The sequence below is a fragment of the Crocodylus porosus genome, unplaced genomic scaffold (assembly GCF_001723895.1).
Source record: "Crocodylus porosus isolate Cpor-Errol unplaced genomic scaffold, CroPor_comp1, whole genome shotgun sequence".
Classification (NCBI taxonomy): Eukaryota; Metazoa; Chordata; order Crocodylia; family Crocodylidae; genus Crocodylus; species Crocodylus porosus.
In genome coordinates, this window is record NW_017728918.1 from 97870689 (window position 1) to 97890260 (window position 19572).

The following is a 19572-nucleotide window of genomic DNA, read 5'->3' on the forward strand; positions in this document are numbered from 1 at the left end:
CAAACATGCAAATGAGTATTTTTACTTAGGTTAGGAGTCTAACTTATTTCAGTGGGAGTATTCACATGAGTAAAATTATCTAAGTGCTAAGTATTTGCTGGAAGAGATCTAAAGATACTTAACATCTTATTTGTATTGCTCATTTCTTACCCTGGTCCATCAGAAGTTTCTACGACATTCTCCTTCTGATCACTCAGAAGAATTTGTGACACTTTATATTGGGACTCCAAAAGCCGAAGTGTATCTAGATCACAGCACAGCACACTTAACAACCTGTAGGAGGACATACATCAAATTAGAGAATATCACTTCAGAATCCAGTAATGCAGAATAGGAAAGACCAAAACAAATTTATGAGATTTCAAAGGGGGAAAAAGTCTTAAAATGGCTGCACTAGATCAGGAAGCATTGTTTTATCCCTTTAACCACTCAGGTAGCACAGTCCTGAGCAAACAGAGATAATTCCGAATAGATTTTTAATTTACACTGAGGAACTGGAGAAAACATTCACAAACAAAGCTGGTTGGCCCGGTCTATATTTGACTATCCCCTGAAAACAAACATGATACAGACTTAATAAAACAGTGAATTATTGAAGTGTAAGACACACTAACAGAGCTGGTAATACTTTAAAAAGAAAAAAAAAAAGAAAAAAAATATGCTTCATGATAATGTAGATCTGTAAGTACTGTATACCATATAATCAAATATTATGCAAAGATCAAATGTAATAAGTGATCTGGCATATACCAAAACTATGCATCTATTATTTTTGTGTAAGATGAATACAGCACTATGGCAAATAAACATAATAATCACCAGAACACATGACAGTAAACTAAATAAAATTTAATTTACAACCTCAGGCCAAATTACCAACAACAATGCTGTATTGCTTCAAAGTACTTAATGTAGATCTGGAACATTATCAGGATAATATGATGCACTGAAAAATGTAACTTCTTTGTGATTTTTAAAATAAGTCTAGTCATGCTAATACCACCTCAAAATGATTTCACTGAAGGTGCCCCATTTACAGAGAAATATATATCACTAAGGTTTTTGTTGCTCTTCTCGTTTTCTATTTTGTCACAGAAGTAAAACACATCATAAATTAAGACTGATTAGTATTTCATTCTGCATTCACATAAGACTAGATGAGAGATAGGGAATACATATCGTCTGAAATTTGTAGTCTCTTAGCCAATGCTCATTTTCTTCCTTGCACTTCTCAATATGTTTCTCATGAAAACAGGGAAAATTGGGGAGTCATTCTCTCGATAATTCAACACCTGCAAATTCATGCAACTACAACCAAGGAATAAATAGCCAGCATGATAATGCATATATTTTGTAACTCAGCTCTGCTCATCTTAAATTGTATTTCTATTCAATTCTAATTAACTATTTCCTTTGTCTGAGATTACAAACTCATTCTTAGCATTTTTCTATGGCACAAAAAAAAAAAAAAAAAAAATCAAGCAAATAACAACCCAGGTTCAAAAGCTGATTTTTTTTTAGTCCCAGAGAAAAAGAATCTGCTTTTGAAATTTGTCAAGTGGCCACCTGGTCCACCTCCTCATACTCTGATCTGTTCCTTTCTGCTAAAATGTGTTGGCTCTTAAGTGTTCCAAATATAAAGGAACTCTGTCGCCTTTGGGTCTTTGCTCCAAGCATCTTCTCAGTATAGATATGATGAAAATAAAAGAAGGAAACGAACTAGGAAAATTATATGAGTATTTTTTTGTTCAAGTCTCTCAAATTCCACCCTAATATTACCTCTCTCCCTCACTGGGGAATGTCTCCTGGAATTTTCCCCTTTAATTTCTCATTCATACGTTGCTGTAGAAACCTAACTGACTGGTGCTTGTGTACTAGCTTGGATTGAAAGATCTTTAGTCTCCTTAATATTTCTCATGGAGAAATGTGAGTCTATATCAGTTCTTTATAGTCCTTACTACAGGAGTCATATTTCTCTCTCTGTAATTGCTTTTTGCCACATAGATTGATTGAAGTACTATGAGAAACAGAATTACTGGTGAATAATTTCCCCAAATGAAATCTAGTCAGTTATCATTTTTGTATATTTGCATTTCATTTTACATTTTATGCTGTTGAAAAAAATGAAGGTGTAGTCCAGCTATTTAAGATCTGATGTGACTTGGAACTGAAAGATACCAAACCCAGATATAAAGATGGACAACTTATAAAATGATAGGTTTTAACTTATCTTGTTCACTTTCAACTTCAAACTACTTTGATTTAAGGATGAACAATTGTGATTTGAAAAGATTAAGTAAAGCCATATGTTTTGACAATGGGCCTGTCATTTTTACACTGCACTGACTCTCAGTTATTTCTGATAATGTAAGAAGGGGTCATTGGCATTTAACGAAGTGAAAAATCACACTGTCAATGTCACACATCCTGGGATGACCAATAACAAAAATCCATTATTGTGACTCTACATTAGTATAGAAGGACAGATTAAGACATATGGAGAACGCCATTTCAAAGAACTCTAGCTATTGTAAAGTAAATAACCTGTTTATCATCATCGAGTAGTTGTTCCCATGACATCCAGTGCACGTGACTGACTAGCAGATAAGCATCATAGAAAAGGATGATAGGCAGCCCATCTAAACAACAAACTGTAGCAAACTGGGCATCTGTTCAAGAAACTACTTTAACTAAATAGCCTTTCTGTATATGTACAAGTAGAAATCATGGCATCAGCCTTGAATGCATTTGTAACAGATGCCCCTCCTAAAAACACTAGAGGTTGCCAAAATCATAGTTAAGACGCACTGGAAACTACAGATGGAAAGGAAGGCCTACTCAAACTAGAAAGGATATTAAAATAGAAAGAATCTTAAAAGAAATTAAAAAAAGGAAAAAAAAACCCCATGTTGCCAACTTCTAAGTAGAAAGTACTTACTGAGATTTATTTTGAAAATCTATGAAAAGCAAAAACCCTTAATTCCTAGCATAACTCTCCAAACATCATCACTGCACATATCTACATGAGGTGCTACGTCACTGTAGTGACAACCTGCCATGACAGTGTTGGCCGACAGGCACAAGCCATGATGCTGACACTGTGTTGCTGTAGCGATGAGCTACCTCGCTATAGCACATTGCTGTGGCAACACAGCTGCTAAAAATAACTGCCTGCATGGCACAGTAATAGCTGTTACCATGTAATCATCCAGTACTTCCTAAAGCAAGTACTAAATGATGGCGCAGTAATAACTACACTGTTAGGGCATGTGTAGACGTGCTCAGTTCAGCGATCATTAGGTCTGTGGGAGAGGGATGTTGGTGTCACTGGGCATAACCCTAGGTAACTCAGAGGGATGGAAGACCACGAGTGTCGATGAAGCCCCTCTGCTCTGGGCCCAGGCAAGCCAGGGCCCCCCCACCCCTTCCTGAACCTTTGTAACCCTTTCCTTGAACTTTTTGTAACCTCCTGTAATACTGGAAAAACAGGATGAGTAGCAGGCAAGCTGAAATTCCCTAAAACTGTTATCTGTGGAATGTAAGGACACTGCTCAGAGAGAGAAGGGAGGAGAGAAGGGGGTGGGGGGAGTGGAATCCAACTAGTGGAAAACTACTGCAGAAAATTGACCAGGGTATAAAAATACACTGTTGCAGGGCTAGGGGCGCAGGATTTGAGACAATACAGTCTCCCTGCACCTTTTACTTGAGCTCAAATAAACTCCGTCTACTTCTCCCCCCAGTGTGTTTATTGGCGCGACGCATACCGGGCAACGAACCCAATAGTTGCCTCCCTTGGGCACCTTGTGCCGGCAACAGGGATGTCTCTTGGTTTAAAAATTGAGATATCTGGCCGTGGAACACATTATTTCTATATGTTTGTGGAATGGGAAAAAAGTTCCTGAACCTAGTGAAAGAATGTAATGATTCAGTAATGAAAATGATCTTCAAGTGAAAATGAAACAAGAGATGTTTTAAAAATCCAAAATTTCACATGGAAACTCTTTGTATTCAGAAATTTTTCCTTCAGTTTAAAAATGAATTATTTTTAATTTGTGGGCAAGAATAAATTCAACCCATTCAAGGTTTAACTACCGTATTTTTCGGACCATAAGACGCACCGGACCATAAGACGCACCCAGTTTTTATGGCAGGAGAGACTATGTGTGCCGGTGGCCGGCCACTTTTATTGCCGGCTCCCGGCCACCGGCACGGGCGCCGGCTTCCGGTGTAAACAAGCGGCGGATGTCCCGCTCGGGCTCCGCCGCCTCCGCAGGCAAGCTCCGCCCCATCTCCCCGGGACACGGCATAAACAAGCGGCAGGTGTCCCGCTCGGGCTCCGCCGCCTCCGCGGGCAAGCTCCGCCCCGTCTCCCCAGGACACACACCTTCGGACCATAAGACGCACCCTTGTTTTCCCCCCACTTTTGGGGGGAAAAAAGTGCGTCTTATGGTCCGAAAAATACGGTAAGTATAATGCAAGAGACATTTATTAAAATGAAAAAGAGCCAACTTAAACAGTATGTTGACCTGAGGAAGAAATGTGAATGATACCTTCTCTCTTTAGAAAGCAGGTTAATTAATTCCTCTTACTACAGAACAGTCATTAACTCATATATTCTATTAATTAACAGTACACACACTGCAGATACTTTTAAAGGAATGCATTTTTTAAAAATACTAAAACTAGGCTGTCCTAGTGATAACAACTGTGCATCTCTATCTTCTGTATTTAGGAGGGTATATTACATTGCAAAAGAAAAGAAATACTTAAATAGTACAATGGGAAAAAGACACTATAGCATTTAATACTAGGATCTGTCAAACCTTTGAAGTTATCTATATCCCATGTACAATATTTGAGAAACAAATAAATGCCTCTTCATCTCTCAGGTTCTCTGGAATTAAGTTTATTCATTTGGATTTTATTAGAGTACACTATATAAAATTCTGACTAACGCATATGGCTCTGAGGCAAGTTTCAAGAGACCGATTGATTTTTAGATGGCTGCATAGTGTAAGCCATTAAAGCTCTCATTCTTAAATCTTTTTCTGACTAGATTCTGTAAGCCAATATATATGATATATTTTTATATTCTTCTATACTCCTGCAACAAATGGAAACATTATAAAAGAAATATATACACCATAATGTATTGTATGAAAAACTAATATTGCTTAACAGTGGAAAACTATTTACTGTACAAACTTGAAAATATCTAATTTCATTTATTTTTCTGAATGTGGTAGCTCTGTAGATCCATACTGTTGAATTCACATTAATAAAAGCGACTCAAGAACAGGAGGGCAAAAATGGTGGATTCGGCCAGCAGCCAGACTCCGTTTCCCAGCAGCTCCTGCCCACATTGCTGTGGCTGGTTTCCATGGAGACTCCAGTAGCAGCAGCACTGTGACAGTGCTGGGCCAGAATTTCCATGGAGACCAGAGCAAGCAGCAGTGGCACGGTGTATGCCTGGGTGGGGAGTGGCTCCGGGGCTGGGATCTTGCAGTGGTGACAGTGTGGTCTAGAGCCAGGGTAGAGTCACAATCGGCTGCCTGCACACCCCTGCCCTGGGCGCACAGGCAGAGGATCACAGTTCTGCTCTGGCTCCAGACCACTGTCACTGCAGCAAAATCCCAGCCCCAGAGCAACTCTCTGTCCAGCTGTGTGCCATGTCATTGCTGCTGGGGCCAGTCTCCATGGAAACCCTGGCCTTGCACTGTCATAGCACTACTGCTACTGGGGTCTCCAGGGAAACCAGCCACCGCAACATGGGCAGGGGCTGCTGGGAAATGGAGTCCACCATGAGCCCGACCTGGCCCATGAGCCAGATACTGCCACCCCTGCTCTAAAAGCAAATTGACTTTTGTAGGTTTTTAGAGTTGCTCTTGAGTACATAAACAATTCTAAAGGGGGAATGTACACAGAGCAATATAACAGTTCTTTAAAAAATATTATCCTTACTAGAACCTAAATGAATGCTTTAGTGCAAAAAAAGATGTACTGCTTAAACCTAAAATCATGCCAGCTTCAAAAAATTCCACTTTTAGGCATATAAGTTCTCTTTATTTAATTACATATCTCCACTCTCCACACATAAAGAAATGAGTTATTCACCTGTAACTATCATTTTTCAAAGGGAATATATTTGGAGAGCTCCAATCTGGAATAGTTTGTAGTCACAGTCTTTAGGTGACCACTAGCTTGTTGCTATGCAAAAAGCAGTGACAGTCAGATCTAAGAAACTGTTTATCTAAACATTCAATAGTTATATAAAACACTTTGATATCAAGCAATATTTAGGTCACTCCTATTCACTTAGAATATTACAAATGGCTAAAAGTGATTAAAAACAGGGTTCAAATTACACTTTGACTCTTGCAGGGTGGGGGCTGCAAAAAAATAGATAAATAAACCAGTTCATTGATAACAAGTCCACCTAAGTGAATGAGCAATCTGATTGAAGACCCCACAGTTTATGATTTTCAAACCTTATGGGGGGCTCCTGTCTCTTTTGGACCCCTTTAATTCATACCTTGGTTAAAAGTGAATGTGTTGAACAATTTCAGTTACAGGATGCTAACTTTCATTTCTTGTCCCCTTATAAATATCTGCAGATCCCTTACAACTGGCAGATTAGTTTTCAGTAACAGGTAGTAATCATTAATCCTCTAGGTCATGGTGCATAAGTAAGAGGTCTAGTCAGGTGCCTAATGAAGCCACTTGTACGGAGTCCTGCAACCACCACACCAAGACATTCACTGCATATCCTTAGGTAAGAGTATGGAAGAATGGAGACTGCCCAAGACCTACCGCCCCGCTTTAGACTACTGAGGCAGTATCCAAAGGCCAAATGAGTCTACATGTTCAGTACCTAAATGTCTTTAGCTTCTGCCAGAAAGCAACAGATAAGAACAGAGAGCAACAGCAAAGGCTTGTTTCTGTCAGGCTGATGTCTCTTAGTTGTTCTCTAACCAAGGAGTACTTATAAGGCAGCAAGGGCTAGGGTTTTGAGTACCTATATAGTCACCTTACTCTGGAGGTTGCAACATTGTGGTAGTTTAATCAGAGATACTCTGCCATGGGTAGCCCCACTATATTGCCACCAAACCCTCCAGGCAGATGCAGTTTACAGGCATACCCAGGACCCAATTTTCAGTAATAAACTCCTAGAAAATGAATAGATACATAACGATAACTGAATAAAAGAATCTAGTATTGATCACCAAAAATAAAGAACAAACTGATCTCCTAAACAGAGGAAGTGCTGCAAGAATACCAGTATGGTGCACCAGGCAGCATCTTTGAAAATCTCTATTATGAATAAATTGCATAGGCATGCTTTAGAAGCATGCCTAGGCATGTATGTGTTCAATATACTCAAATATCAGGAAAGATACTGGAAACAAAGAAAAAAATGTCATCAGTATTTGTTTATTAATCATGTTTTCTGAGTTTGTCAATATTAGTTATAGAAACTTCAGAAAAAAAGAGTTAACTTGAAGGGGGATGGCTAATCAGGCCCTTATGCAACAGGCTTTTAATTCAACTGTTTCTGTTGCCTCTATCACAGCCAAGCATCCACAAGTCTGAGAGCATTTCATGAGTTTCTTTGCCTCAGAGGAGAAAAATTGATCCTTAACATAAAACTATTCCTTTTTCTACTTACTAGATTGAGAGTTAATTAGTTTTGAGTATTGTATTGCTTGCAGATTTTTTCCTAGGATGTCCACTCCCATAGCACTACATGTTTAAAATCCTCAAAAAGATTGTAACTGTTGAGATTGATGACATGCTTTTTTGTCACCCACACATTCATGCAGTAGCATATTAGGAACATCAGCCACAACAGCTTTCAGTTCCTCTGTCAACCTGTACTGGCAGGCTGGCTAAGACCTATTCTGCTTCTTGAAGTCTAAACCTGACATGAACTTTACTTATGGCACTTTGGGGACCTGGTTACAAACTATTTGTTAATAATTTCTATTCTGAACTGACAGGTAAGTAGTAATCAATCAACATATTCCTTGACATGGATTTCAGACTAATCAAGAAATCATATGACAAAGAGGACTACAAGCTATGAAAAGGACAGGATTTCTTACCAGAACAAGGTAGCAAGACTGAGCCAAAAGTAAGAAGGAGAGAAGACATTAGAAACTTGGAGTCCCTGAACAGACATTAAATAACATGGGAAACAAAGCAAAATAGAGAACAATAGGTACATTTGGGGGGGAGGGGTTCCCCCAAAGATCTTGCATTATCCATGAGAAAAGTGAGATTAGCTTAGAAATTCTTTGCAAAGTCTGTGCCCTTTTGCTTAGACAGCTACATGTCCCCAGCAGGCTAAGCAACTACAAATGAGAGCCAAGGGGAATGTATACTTAATCTACATAGAAAAGGAGGAGTATTCAGTATTGTCAGCTGAACTGTGGAGTCCTACTTCTGAAAAATGGTACCTGACAGTCTTCATTTACAGAGCAAGCCTAACAGTTGGAAAGGCCAGGCCTTCGGCCTTACCTGAGCTAAAGCACACAGGGCTTGTATATATGTGTAGGGAGGGTGCTGCGATGCACAGTAATTACAGTGCATCGGAGCAGACTCTATTAATCAAGTGTGCTGGAGTGTGGTAATTACCATGCTCCAGGAAACTCCAGTGTCATGGGTATCAGCATCCCTGTCCTGAAAAATGACAGTGGGGCTTTAGTGCAAGGTGCTCCACCGCAATTTTTCAGTGAGGGGACGCTGATACACGTGATGATCCCGGCACTTTACTTAGAGCGGCTCTCAGAGCTGCACTAATTAAAGCGCCCTCCCCCCAAACCTTCACACACCTCCTGAAGCATGTCTATAAATGCTCACAGATCTCAGATGATGGGATCAAACATGGAATCTCGGTAAATGTGCAAGATGACGGAACTCATACCTGTCTGTGAAACTAATGAATGACATTCTTATGCCACGATCCTCCCTAGTTGTTAAGGACTATAAAGAACTGATATAGACTTAGGCTGGGAGGGGTCTTTATGTAGAACTAGTCATTTAATCTTGACCATCGAGCACATGATCTGCAGTCACTTACATTAAGGTCTTTACGATTAGCTGCAAGACAATGGCTGTACAGAGCCATAATTTAGCATTTTCTCTATTTTAATTTTTACCCCACACAGTGCAGAACAGACAAACACTTCTAAAAGGAAAGATGAAACCTGGGGTCTTGCAGGGTCATCCTTCTACAAAGTTTTAATTTGCTTTTATCACAACCAACAAGGAAACCCAACCCAAAAGATGGAACTACGGACATAACTGAAAAAAGAAACACATCACTAGTTACACATATAAATAGGTGAAAAATCCCAATTTTAAGGGACCTATCACAAATTCATTAAAAAGTAAAAATAAGTTTAGCGACTACAAGACACTGGAAGTCAAATGAGCATAGCATGAGCATAAGAATGGTGTTTAACTCCACTTTCGCCTTTACTATTCAAGTGAGCAACAGTAGAATGCCTATGAACTAACAAAAAGAGCTATAAGTACTCCAAGGACAAGCAACAAGATAAAAATAAGGCTGACCATTGTCATCAGATCTGAATGAGTGAAATATCTGCCCTCCAAATGACCAACCCATTACGGAATAGTACTGCAAAATATTTGAGATACTTTAGTATATACACTTAGGTCAAGTGTTATTCTGCTATCAAAGGGTGCATCTACACAAGATGCTATTCTTCAGTGGTTACTGTGCATTTATTTAGTACTTGTATAATCAAGTACTAAATAAATGTGTAGTAACCGGAGTTACTACTCAGTAGCACCAGTGAATGCCTTTTAAGTCACACTACTGCACAATAGTATATGAGCATTATTAGTGCTGTAACGCACTGCTGCGCAGTATTATTTAGCTACTGCACAGTCAATGTCTCATATAGATGCACCCGAATATTAAAAATAAAAATCTGGTAAATTGGCTTTAGAGATTTGTGCGCACAATATGGATACTATTACCCTCCCTCACCCCCCAATCCTTCCTGCTACCCTGCCACCTTCCTGCTCCTACGGCACTGTGCCAGTTCTCTTCCCTGCCAGACTGCATCCTGCACTAATCATTAACCCGTAGTGCATTGCCAGTATAAACGTATTTATTGTTTAAATATTTAGCCTTTCATAACGTGTGTGTGTGTGTGCATGGATGTGCGCATGTGTCAAATCTGAGACAATATTTTTTAGAACATTCACCAAAATCATGCTGTTATAGAAACTGAATGTCCAATCACCATGGACTTATAAACCATTAGACTTCCTTTCACTGTTGATTTAGTTAGTCATCTGTCTCTACACAGATTCTTTATCCATTATAATTAACTTCTGGCTTCTATCAGATTTGTCACTGATGTCACAGTTCACCATTCAACATTACCAGTTGCTGTAATTTACAGCAAATTTGATATCATTTAAAGAATTAGGCAAGGGAGCACACTGACTATACAAGAAAGGATTTATTTTCCAAAAAAAATAAGAGAGACATCTTTGTAGTCAACAATGCTTGCAGAGGAGATCAAGAAAAATTAATTTCAAATGGGATTTAGTGAAATATATACATTTAATGTTTGATTGAACATGGCTCTGAGGCTCTTACAAGAACAATATGGGCAAGATGATATTAAGATAAATTCCAAAATTAATTCAGAAGGGAGCTTTGAATGAGTATGAAGTGGTATAGTCTTCTTGAACCACTGTAATAACTGAATTAATCATAATAAAACTTTGTACTTGCCAATGCCATAACTGTTACCACTTATTCAACTTCCACATACTCTTAACTCTTAAAAGCCATTAAAACAATAAAGGTATAAAGACTATTTACTAACAATTTTCAAACTTAAGATACAATGGTGAAACATAAGACATAGTAGGATGCCTCAAACAAACTCAAGAACAGTAATTTTCAGCTGAAATGTGCTGATATTAAAATTAAGACAAAAGATTGGTGGATAAGTCACCTGTCTCAGATACAAAACCACGAATATTTCCAGATACCCCATAGCACACCTTTACCTCCTATCCAGTTTCCTTACAAGGTCATTACTTAGCACAATGTAATTTGTGTTCTGTTTTTTAAAACATTAAAATAGCATTTATTATTAAAACAACAGTTGGACAACATTTATTAGTTCTTAAAATATTATACTTATATGCGTGTGTGTGTGCATGCGCACATATGTATATTTGTATATATATGTGTATATATATGAAAAACAGCAGTCTGCTGTCTTCAACACACATACACACACATATATACATACATACACACACACACACACACACACACACACCTGTTGAAGACATAGGAAACTGCTCTTTTTCATCTGGTCTTAATTGTGTTTATTGTGAAGTATCTTATTGTGTAAAAGACTTTTCCAAAGGTTCTTTAAAATTTATCGTGTCATAAATACTGTAGGTATTACAGTATCTAGATTATACATACATGTATGTGTGTGATTTGTCTATTTTCTTCAATGCCTAAATAACCTCAAGATCATTATTACAAGAAACACTTGACATGAAGGCCAAAGGCCATTTAATATAATGGTTTAGGATTTGTATTAAAATCTTTTAAGCACCTATAATTCCATATGGGATTCAGAGTTTGTCAGATGGCAGAGGAAATAATTTACCTGTAATTTTGCTCTATAATGGACCCCTCACACGTAATGAGTAGTACTGAAAAGCTTTAAGGGTGTCAAAGACAATGGCCCGCAGGCCAGATCCAGCCTATAAAAACCTATCAATTGGCCTGCAGTGCTGTCTGTGGATCTCAGAGCTGCATGCAGCACATTCTAGCCCCAACACCACATGCTACACGTGGCAGCACAGAGCCCATCTGGTATGCATGCTAAACACAATGCAGGGGCTGGAGCCAGAGTGGCACATAGGCCCACTCTACAGCATATGCTATATGAGGTATGCAGATCCAGGGTTAGTCCAGATTGCACCTGTAGTCTGGCTGTACATGTCAAATGTAGCATGTAGGGTCACAGTGTGTATCCCAGATGAACCCCATTTACCACATGCCACGTAGGATTAGGACTGATGCAGCCTGCATGTGAGGCCAATCCAAGTGATGTACTGTGATGCCCACATTGGACAGGACTTGTATTCTGGATCTGGCACGCAGGGCCAGTCTGTGGGCCCACATTGGCACACAGACCAGCCCCATGCCACTCATTTAGCTTGTGCAGCCAGCTGAGTTCACCCTGTATTAGAGTACCTTCCATTTTATAACAAAAGGAAGCCTTTAAAATAAGGCTGTTCAGAAAGATGGAGACAGAAGAAACAACGCGGGGGAGGCTGTGAACTGTGAAATTCAAAGTCTCTCTGAGTCTGTAAAAGGACCTCCTGGGGCCTCCTGGGAAATTAGTTTTAGTCCTTTAACAATTTGTCTTTCGTTTGTTTTTTACTTCAAAACCCTAAAGGATCTCCACATTTTCATAAGCAGGTTACTTCATCCTTTTCTCCTAAAATGTGGAAGATTCTCTCATTACACAAACTAAAAAATAGGAAGTCTACAACCTCACAATTTTTATCCTTTTCAGAATTTAGGGTAAAATGCAATGCCTAGCCTTCAGATTTTCAGTGAACTCTCAGTCCCATCTGTACTTTTTCTGTATGTATTTTTAAACATAATTTCTGATCACATAGGCTGCTTATAGACTTAGAAAACAAAAATGGCGATTTACTTTAAACTCAGCACACCCCCACACTGAGCGCAGCACATGTCCAGAACTGGCATTGCACTGGTTGGACCCTGTTCGCCCAATACCTGTATAGATTAAACACTTTAGTGGGGCTTTTTTGGTGTTTTGATTAAAACAGTTTTTAGATAAAAGTGCCAAAATGCCCAACTGAAGCACCTGATCTTTACAGAAGCTTCAGACCTGGATCAAACTAAAGCACTGCTTCTTCCAGTAAAGCACACCTTTTTTTTTCCCCTACATCTGTCAGTAGCCATGCTATCTTCATACAGAGGACAGAGTCTTTGTTAAAAATATTTTTAAAGCATTCGACATTCAGGATGCATGCACAACCGAAAAGAAATCTAGGAGTCAGCTATGAACTCAAATTAATAGGATGTTCTGTTTTGCTGTGTAAAAGATGCACTGGGGTGCAAGATAGAATACAAATGAAGACAAACTCATATTTTATCTTTAAAACAGCCATTTCTGGAAGTGATTTCTTGGCCTACTGAATTCAATAAGAGTTCTTCCACTAACATCAATGGTGCCATTGACTTCAGGTTTTCATCCTGGGTGCCCAATTAATATAGTTAATCAATTTTTAAAGTTAGTCTCAAGCCTCATCACTTCTGCTGATTTTATTACCCTTATTTTTTAAATAATCTGCCCCTGGATTTCATACTACATTTCTCAGATCTCAAAATGCTGCTACTCATATATTCCTCAACATCCATATAAATGTGTTGCAATCTATAGTGCACCAAACACAAATACATATTCTATATGGGGTGATCTTCTCTAATATTTTGGTATGAAGGAATGGCTAGAAAACTGATTTTTGGCAGCATGAAATAATTGGGATCGTTACTTTGCCCAAAAAAGGATTATCAATTTTTTTCAAAAGGTAAACTATAACCCAGGAAAGAAACCCAATCTCCTGGAACCACAAAAATATAAAAATACAAACAGTATCATGCCATGTATTTTATAGTCTAGTAAAAAAGAAAGAACGTAAGTGGTTAGTTCTGAATTTATGTTTGGAATGCAATTAGATGTTACAGCAGAAAACCACATACAGTGGGTATAATTTAATATGTTCATTCAAGTTATAGCGGTATTCTCTGATCTAAGCATAAGAATACTACTGGAATTAGTATATAATTAAAATAGGCAAACTTCCTGTGGATAGGTTAAACATAAAAAAGAGATGTTAAATACTCAGTATACATCATTATTTGGCGGACTAATTTTAATGTATCATGCAGGATGCATTAGATTTTCTTTTCAAACAACCATGCTGAATAATCAGGTGCAACTGATTTTAAATATCATATACACAGTTATTAAAAATAAGATTATTATTTGGTTGTTTCCTAATTCTGTATCATGCTTTTTTCAGTCAACCTTTCTATATTACAAAATTAAGTGAATATTACTTTTATTCATAATAAAAAGCCATAATGTAGATTTACTAGAAACAACAGATACAAGCTTGCTCTATTCTATTTAATCAGTTTGAACAGAAAATGAAAATAAGGCATCTTACCTTAGACCAAAGATATGAGACTGTTCATAATTGAATAAAGAGTGAATTTTAGCTTCTGAATTCAAGATTATAAGTCTGTCAATGATATCCTGAAAAATATAACATTAACGTAAAGTCTTTATGAATTTATTTACATTTCTAACATATGTTTACTTATATATGAACGGTTCTTGGAAAACACATCTGTACTCAAGGAACTCAGCAGGTTTTTTTTACAAATTTATTTTTAAGACATTACTGCTCTTTAGAGCTCCTTCTCCCACCAAAATCAATAGAGAAACTCCCAGTTACGTCAATGGTTCAGAAACAAGCCAAATATCTGTATTATTTACAGACATAACAAAAGTATCTCTCTATCAAAGGACATGAATACAAGCTTTTATAATGCAACTATTGCATCAGCATGATTTTGTAGCAATCCCAGTGTAGCAAAGCTTCTTTCGTGCAGGATCAAAGGTAGGAGAACTTAGCTAAGTTGCATCACTACAAGCACATGCAGATGTAACGTTTAGGTCATAACTAGGACTGCATGCCTCTGAGCAGCAGTTTCCCCTGCTGTTTAAAGTGACTACAATGATGCTTGTCCATATCCTAATTTCACTAATTACACATCAAGGTCTGGACACATAATACTTTAATTTCTATTAAAATTAAACACACAAGAAAAATAGCAAGGTATTACACTTTAAAAATATGGAAAATTAGTTTTATTTAGTACCTGGCTAATTTATTTAACACCTGTGGTGATGATCAGTCTCTATAGAAACAAAAGATGGCCACAGGAGATGAAAAGCAGTCCAGTTAGTCTCACATCCAGTCTAACTAGAGCCAGTACCATATGTTTCAGAGGAGGACAATAACAGAATAACCTGCTCACAGGGAATATATGTTCCCTAACTCTGTAAGGGTTTCATTTGTCTAATTTTATTTTTTAGCCTACAGTGTCTATTGTAACTGTAAACAACCAGTGGCTGCCTACTGTCTCTCCACAGTTATAAATGAATTCTCTCTCCCTCTGGTTTGTTTTATATTCAAATTGCAATTTCTAAAGCAATAATTTAATTTAAAAAAAACCTACAACACAAAATTCACAAAAACATCCACTGATGACATTTTCTTAGATGCAAATGTTGTTGATGGCAGTCCCTCAATTCAAGGATGATTTCTACCACAGCTCACTGAGGAGTCTTGAGGCGACTAGAAGCCAGTCCTTGAGCCACACACTTGTCTGAAGAAGTTATAGATCTTTCCACAGGGGAGGGTAACCTGTAGGCCAGAATTTCTCTCCTTTTCCTTCCTCTGCTCTCTCTTCTCTGCTTCAAAGGCAAGGTGCCTTGGGCACCTGCTTGATTGAGGATGCTGAGGTTGTGGCACAATTGAGTCAGTCAGCAGCCAGCTCCTCCCAAGTCTTGACATCGGCATTCCTTTTCTTGAGGTATGTCTTCAATATGTCCTTGCAGTATTTCCTCTGGCAACATGGCATCTTGTTTCCCATGGCAGAAGCCTGCACATGACTTTGTTTAATGTGAGGAAGCTGGTGTATGGAAACAGCAACCACACAATCTTAACAAGGTAGAGATGTGAGCCCAGTTGCAAGGGAAACCCTAGATAAGAGGAGAACTCCATCTTGTTTCCTTCCGTTGTTATAGTGGTTGAGAACCTGACCTAATTTGCTTCTTCTTTCACCTAATTTGCCATTAAGGACTTGGGGTTTAGACTGTACTGTGTCTAGAACCTCTCCTCATGCCTGCTTGCCATAGGCGACCCCTGCCAAAGGAGTGAGAGACTCTGGGCGATAGCTCTGAGGATAGCTGGGACACAGAAACTTCTCTACAAGGTCTCAGTCATGGAGAGGACAAATCAGTTATTACAGTGAGAAAAAAAAAAAAAACAAACCCAGGAAATCCTTAACGGCTTTGTTTACTCAGGATGAAATCCAATTTGTTGTGTCTGCTTCTTGTTTAAGATGTACAGCCTCAGGAGCACCAGACAGAATCACTGTCTGACTCTAGACCAGTGTGGCTGGAGGCCACACATTGCACAGGCAATCCCCCCAACACTGGGTACCATTGGTGCTGTCCCCACCAGGCAGCACCAGCAGTAAGCACCCTCCCCTGGCTACACAGGCTGCATAGGCAGCACACAGACCTCCACTGCACAGTAATGGGTCAGGAAGCATAATGTGTCTGCAGGACAAATGTTAGCCCTGCTATAAATCAATGAGAAACTTCAACACAATATTAAAGAGAAATTTAGGATCTTATTTTCACAAAACTCATCAGCGTTTATATTTCAAAATTTCATGAAATTAAGTTACCAATACAAGTAAAGTAACATCCAATATAAGGTATAAAACTTTGGGAAAAGAAACTGTTTAAAGCAGATGCTCACCTTTAAAACGTATTCTTATTTAACTGACACTAAAGTAATTTTCCCCATAGAACAATTTCATTATAAGTGAAATTGCTACTTCACATTATAATACACAAAAAGAATTCATCATGTACTCTAATTCACTGAAAGTTATTTTTTATTAAATTACTGAAATAAGAACATTTTGTATATTCTTTCCTTTGCCCCCTAGATTTTTGCTGCAATTTCAGTCAGTGGCTGACAAATTAGTAATGTTAACAATTCATTAGAGATTTCCAAAAAATTGTCCGTTTGTGTGCACAGAAAGTTAGATGTTGAGGTATTTTTGCCTGACAACCATAGCACCTTCTCATATTTATATGCCCTAGGAAGGACTTTGCCATGATGGGGCAGAGATGAGTTCTGTAAACCTTGGAGGGAGATAACTGGGCCACTGGTAGTCATTATGGAGAAATAAAGTTCTGGAGGGAAGCCGAGGAATTGAGTACATTTGTAGAGAAGCTAAGGAGAAAAACTGTACAGCAGCTAATGCAGATATAAAGAATATAATTTGAAAACTCTGTATCAATGTACTTTATATAAGTATAATTTGAGGACTCTTCATAGATCTTTATATCATACACCTATGCAAGTAAAACTGGCATGACATAACAAACACTTTTTACAACTCTGGACAAGACACTTAAACAAAAAGATTTGTTAAAAATGTGCTGTGTGCGCTATTATCACCAACATAAATTAAGAAAGCTACACATCACTATTAAAGTTTCACCTAAACCTTGTAATCTTCAAACACAGAATCCCTTTCAACACATGACTACTCCCTTCATTGACTCACATAACACGCCACCTTGACTCTGAACAGAAGTATTCAATCACAGAAAAATGGAAAGATACTTCCTCATTATATCAGCTAAATGTATCTAGAGAATGTAACAAAAATAGAAACACTAACTTCCTGATCCAAAAGACAAAACTACAAACTAAAAACACTTACTTTTTCTTGGAACTAACAGTTGTCTGAGACCCTGACTTCTGGCTGAAAACTTGCTGACTAATCCTATACATCACTGCAATACAAATACACCATTCTGATCCATTAACAAAGATCTACTTTTAACTGCTTTCAAGGTTAGTGTTGAAATTTGCATGTGATGTGTGGGCTGACAGGAAAAGACATTTCTGTTGTGTGTAGGGACAGTGAATAAACTAAAGTAAGAAGGTGAAATCACTACTTAAGGTTACTACATTTAGATTATAACTTGACTAGCAATTTTGCTTTTACATTTGGGTTGTTGCCATATTTGCCTCATGAAACTTAACATGCTACCTTTTTTAATTTTCATGCTAAAGTTACATGTATAGCACTCAGTAGTATGGGGGTGGCATTACAAATGTTCTTAGGTATCACTTTGTTCACGAAAGAATAATTTTAATTAAGTAACATACTAAAGATCTTCAAATTGAGTAAAAAAATCTATTACTCCTAGGATTTCAGAGTAAAATTTATGTTAACACAGAGTACCATGTGCATATACTGCCCTCATGCTGTACACAATAAAAAATACAGAAAATAATTTTAAAATATAATACTAAACAGCAGACAGAGAAACTATTTTAATGTTAAGATGATATTTGTTCAAAGTAAAACTATATACTATTATATTTAGAAAAAAATACTTACTATAATACTTGTAGGAATTTCACGGAAAGAATATTCGGGTTTATTTGGTATATCCTGGTTACCTATGAGCTCATAAATAGCAGGATAGGATAGCAAGTTTACCAAAGCTAGAAAAGACTGAGGGTAGGGGAGAAGAAACACCGATTCATTAAATATTTATATTTACAGAACCAAAATACATATTCACTTTTAACTAACACTACATTATAACAATATCAGTTTCTTATGGTTACGTATCGGCCTTACCCTAACAAAGGTACCCTGCTCTACTAAGTGAAATGAAACAGCTAAAACTACCAATCAAACACGTATGGATCACTATTAAGAGCCACTGGCAGGCAAATCTATGCAGATACTAAATGGACAGTATTGCCAGTGTAGTATAAGGACCGTGCTGACTTTAGGACTATTTAGAAGCATATAAAAGTCAGTGAAACCCAGGAATTCTTCCACGGAGTGAACTTTAGAATTTGTTCAAATGTTACACAACTTGTCTTGTACTTGTAAATGTTACGGATCATATATACCTGTACATGTAGCTGTCCCTGAGATTCTCAGACAAACTTACTGCTATCAGAAAAAGAGCAAATGAAACTCATGTGAATCAAGCTACCTATGAATCTGGTATCAAATTAATTTAATCCCATACAAAACCTTTAGTCAATTTATGTCTACATCTATTTTGGCCAACTATGTGCAGATGTTATTCTAATGCAACACCTGTATATCCTAATTTGTCATAATACTTAAGACCTTCCATTTTTTTCAAGATAATCCTGTATATCACTATGATATAATTTGAATAAATCCTTGCAGCACTGACCCTCATGACTACATAGGGCTCTGTGTCATTCAGTTATTATTTAAATATTATACTATAACCATTTTACCATATATACCTAAAGTGGAAAAATGCTGATGAAAACTTAAGCTAAAATTATATTTGACATGGGATGCAATGCATAAAGGGCCTTCATAACAGCATCTGTTTATGTATGTGCAGTAACACCAAACTGTAGAAACCTGGATAATTTCTTACCTTCTGACAGCTCCGGTCAATGGGATCTACAGGAGTAGATTTTGGATGAGTTACCCTAACATCATCTCTTCCACATTCCAGAACAGCCCACAATTCTGTTAAAAGTGCTTTTATATATCCTAAAATTGAATATTTGATTTAGTCATAAAAATGCTAAAAGCATCATTAAAATATATATATATATATTTTTTAAGTT

At 37.6% G+C, this 19572-nt stretch overlaps 1 protein-coding gene across 1 annotated transcript in view; it reads right to left on the reverse strand.

Moving 5' to 3' along the window:
• The window catches only part of TBC1D32 (TBC1 domain family member 32), a 166602-nt gene that overhangs the window by 77055 nt on the left and 69975 nt on the right, over window positions 1–19572 (reverse strand). Inside the window, exons 21-24 of the mRNA XM_019537971.1 lie at window positions 19377–19495; window positions 18338–18454; window positions 14281–14369; window positions 151–273 (exon numbers count right to left, since the gene is read on the reverse strand). Of these exons, the coding sequence (XP_019393516.1) occupies window positions 151–273; window positions 14281–14369; window positions 18338–18454; window positions 19377–19495 (448 nt within the window). The remainder of the gene's footprint in view (window positions 1–150; window positions 274–14280; window positions 14370–18337; window positions 18455–19376; window positions 19496–19572) is intronic.